Below are 4,540 nucleotides of genomic sequence, written 5' to 3' on the forward strand. Positions count from 1 at the left end.
TGTGACGTAGGGGACAAGGATGGAGGTCTTCCAGCTATACAAGTTCCTGTGGGTTGGCAGCGTCGAGTGGATCAAAATGGAGTGCTTTATGTCAGGTGAGCTTTTATTATTACCTGTTTTACCTCCAAGGTTGCAATCCCAAGAGTAAAGTGGTAAGAGTCTGTTCCTTGAGCAAAATATCTCAACTAACAGCTCTTTAAGTTGGTCTGAATAAATGGCCTTTGTGCTCAAAATATTCTAGTGTGTTTGTTCTGTACTATTTTGCAACGTAAGTTGGTAACCTGAGGTTACCAGAAAGAAAATTTTTATGCATTACCTGTGTTTATATAAGGTGTTATTCTACTTATCTCTGGAACAAGGATAGAGAAAACTATGAAGATTTCTAAAAGAAACTCATGAACATCATTACATTCATAAGACTATATTCAGTTTTTTCACAGTGCTTCACCTGGCTATTCTGTTGTATGGTTGAGGGTTTTTATCTATAGACATTTTCAATTATTATACTTCCTACTGCCTGATATTAGCTAAAAATAATTTCCTCTTTTTTCTGCACAATTTTTCATCTATTCACTTGCATACAATAGTTTAAAAATTTCCTTTTAAAAAGTCACAATGGAAATAATTCTTCATCTTACAAGTAAAAATTATACAAGTGAAATGCAAATGGTGATGCTTTTCAGTTTTGATGGCATGTATCTTGTGTAGAATAAATTGAATGGAATAACTATGCTGTTAACAAGTAGCTTCAGTCTTATTTATTACATAGTTGTTAAGTTCCATACTCAGTAAGCTTGTGAAAGATTCGAATACCATAAATCTTTCTTTGTGACATAATTTTAAAACTGTTACAGAATGAGAACTTTTTAGAAGACATCAAATTGCATCATTAAATTAATATTATTACTTTCAATGTGTTTATTTATATCCCAGCTTGAGTGGAGTCCTCTGTTCTTAAATGATGTATTTATATGAATGAGGTTTTTTCTGTGTATAAGCACAAACCATTTCATACCATTATAGCTCAGAAAATCCTTTCAGGTTCTGTGCTAGATTTTATTTGCGGGTTTTTTTTCAAAGTTGGATTTTTTTTAAGGTAAATTTAATTACTAACTGAAATTCCTTTTATAATTTTTTATATTAATAAAATGTGCTCTACAATTATTGAAGTAAAGAGATAAAAGAGCAGATAAATGTGGAACTTAATTCAAAATACAGTGACTATGTTCAGTATAGATAGACAAGGACACACAATAACTTTCTCAGAGTGATTCTGCTGCCACAAATGTTAACAAATTGTCAGAAGTACGCTATCATAAATGTAATGTAAGAATATCTCAGCATTATACCTGTTTAGTTTATAGTTACTCTTGTCTGTCTGATTGAGCAGCTGTCTGATTGACTTGTCATAAATAACCCTGGAATCCTGATCATTTTTGGGGGTTTTTTGCTTATTCATTTTTTAACTTTAACATCATTTCTATGATATTACAAAGCACCTTCTCAGATTGCTTAGAGGAGAAGCTGATTTACATCTGGAGTCCATCAGTTATCTTGTTTGATTTTCCAAGTCTGAGAAGTCTTCACTATCTGATAATCCTGTTAGTGTGAATTATCTATGACCAAAACTGTATACTAAGAAATGGTATTGGAAAGTAACTTTCCTTGACTTGGTAAAACACTTTCAAATTAAATTGAGTCAGCATGAGTTTGATTTGTTTGTATACAACGGGATAAATTGCTACTTGAACATAGATGGAAGGCTAACCACTGCTGTGTCTCCTATCTCAGTATACAAGCCCTTGTAGTTTTCAACTTCATCCCCAGCTGGTTTTACCTTCGAGTGGCATCAAGGCTATACACTATGTTTCCCACCTGCTTCCACTTTTGTTAGCTTTGTACTGGAAGACTTGTAACTATATTTTACAGTAATTATCACTTTAAAAAGTTAATTAAAGACCTAACACTGAAGCAAAGAACCCAGTTGACTGAGAGGAAGTGATTTTAAAGTGTCTAGGTCTGAGCACTTCTATAGTATTCAGGAGTTCTCGTCTTCAGTTTAGTTTTACAGTTAATTCCTCTAGGATTCCTTTCCTGCACTTTTAGTTATAAATTGTAAGACAGTTCTTTTCCCAAAACCCAAATATTCTTAACACAAGGAATCACGAAGATGCTATTTAGTAACATAATTACAGGACTTTCAAAATCATCTTGTTCCTTTCTTTTGTTTGTTAGAATTCAGACTTATAATGTGCGGAGTAATGTTCTTTCCATATACAAACTGATCTTTTAGTGTAAATAAATGATAAGTGATTTTACAAAGCTGAGAAGGATTAGTTTTGTACCAGATATATTCATTTTAAATGTAATTCACATTTTCTTGATAGAGAGTTATATAAGTAATTTATACATATTGAAAGTCTGAATTAACATCTTCTAACTAAAGTCCTCTAACTCCTTGATTCATAAAAACAAGAACAACAACTCCTTGGTTAAAAAATTTTAATTTAGTTAGAGGATTTAAATTTAGATGTTCTATTACGTGTAACTCATAAAAATGTCCAGTATCAACTGCATTTAAAATGAATGCATATGATACAAAATTAGTGCTTTTTTAGAGACAAGCAAATACACTAGCATAATGCTGGCTAGTAGATTTAATGCATGTACATACATGCATATAAGTTAAATTACTGGCATTGCTTATGCATAAATTTGATCAAAAGACATAAATGAAAATGTCAAATAAACACATATAAAAATACTTTCCAATGAAAGGTTTCTTTTTTAATTATATAATAAAGTTGTAAAATCATATATACTGATTAGTCCTAAAATACAAATTGTACATATTAAACTAAATGCCACTGTAAGTAAGTCAAAGCTTAGATGCATCTGAATACTAGAACCTAATCTGTGGACTTGACCGTATGTCGTACTGACTTTTAGGAGAACAGTAGCATTGTGAGCACCTACCCATTTACCAGCCAGGAGCCTGGAGGCATGTTCTCACCACCTAAAAATTAATTCTTCTAAAATCTCCATCCTTTATCACTTCTTTGTGGTTCATCTCTCCTTCTCTCTACAGTTTGGCTTTTTCAGTTTAGCTACAATGATCTGTTCGCTTTCAAAGAACCATAAAGATGAAGGGGGAAGAGACAGAAAACTCCATTATTACAGGGGTTCAAATTGGATTTAGACTTAACAGCTAATAGAGGAAACTTGTTAAATCCAACTTTTGTGGACATACCAAGTCTCTGGTTTGACTTTCACCATGTTCTTACATTTTTTCCTCGAGCAGTTTAAAAACAGAACTTCTATATTAAAATGCCAATGATTACTTTTATGTTTTTTGGGGGGATTTTGTTTTATTTTGCAGCTTCTAACTGTCTTTCTCCAGATATAGCAGCAGCCTTCCTGAAGCAGCATTTTTTCCATTTTCAGTCCACTCTTATTTTTCAATATATTTCCTTTTCTGTGAAGGTCTGTATTTTTCTGAGAAATATTTTAGTTCAAAAGCAAAACCTGTAGTGTTAGGGGCTATAATTTAGTAGCTAATAGAATATTGACAAAAGAAAATTATTTTCCCTGCTAGGGAAATATTATCCTGTGAAGGACAGTAAGACTATAAATTGTACCTTTTTCATATAATATGTGCAGTCAGAATTATTTCCTGATGTTTTTTTAAACTATTTTTACAGTCCCAGTGGGTCTTTGTTATCTTGCTTGGAGCAGGTTAAAACATACCTGCTTACTGACGGAACATGCAAGTGTGGCTTGGAATGTCCTCTTATCCTTCCCAAGGTAACCATTTCACAATAGATCTATCAGCAGGGTTTTATTGTTTTGTTTTGTTTTGGCATTTTTGAAGGTGTTTTAGACATTTGCTTTTCTAATTTGGCTTTTTTTTTTTCTTTTCTATTAATTCTCCAATTATCTATGCAATTTAAATATTTCCCTAATTCAGCATCTTTTGCATGTGTTTTTTTAAAAAAAAAAAACAAATCCTTAAAAGAGTGTGGAAATAGTTCACATCTAAGAATCATTTTCAGAGGTGACGAATTTGTAGTCACATTAAACTCATTAATTCAGTAAAACTACTTTTGCACCACTTTACCTTGACTCTGCATTTAAATAGTGCAAAATTTTCTTTTACAGTTACAGCCACTCCAATCTGCATGGTTATTTTTTGCACTGCTCCAGTGGTGATGTTGATAAATTTACCACTAATCTTTCTAAACTCCCAAACTGAACCTTGTAACTAAAACATGAAACTGTTCCTCCTATATGAGTTTAAAAGTTAAAATCATTTTAAATAGCAGTATATTATTTGCTATAGAAACAGTCCAATGTTCTCTGGATCTCTATTATAGTTCTATATTGAGAACAAAATATTAATAGGCAACATTTTACTTGTATGTCACATCACAAAAAAAAAAATTGAAGCACCTAACAGTGATACACACAATAAGAATAATATTTTTTATAAAATAAAAAATTTCTAAATTGTAACAAAAGGTAATATTAATATAGTAATAAA

General features: G+C 31.6%; 1 protein-coding gene across 1 annotated transcript in view; it reads left to right on the forward strand.

Moving 5' to 3' along the window:
• Positions 1–4,540, forward strand: part of LOC102847513 (methyl-CpG-binding domain protein 5-like) — a gene marked incomplete at its 5' end in the record, with an annotated part of 103,178 nt that continues 98,638 nt past the window's right edge. The window contains 2 exon segments of the mRNA XM_006880812.1: positions 1–95; positions 3,702–3,804. Of these exon segments, the coding sequence (XP_006880874.1) occupies positions 1–95; positions 3,702–3,804 (198 nt within the window).

The sequence above is a fragment of the Elephantulus edwardii genome, unplaced genomic scaffold (assembly GCF_000299155.1).
Source record: "Elephantulus edwardii isolate Elephantulus edwardi_28Jun2011 unplaced genomic scaffold, EleEdw1.0 scaffold00010, whole genome shotgun sequence".
Classification (NCBI taxonomy): domain Eukaryota; kingdom Metazoa; phylum Chordata; class Mammalia; order Macroscelidea; family Macroscelididae; genus Elephantulus; species Elephantulus edwardii.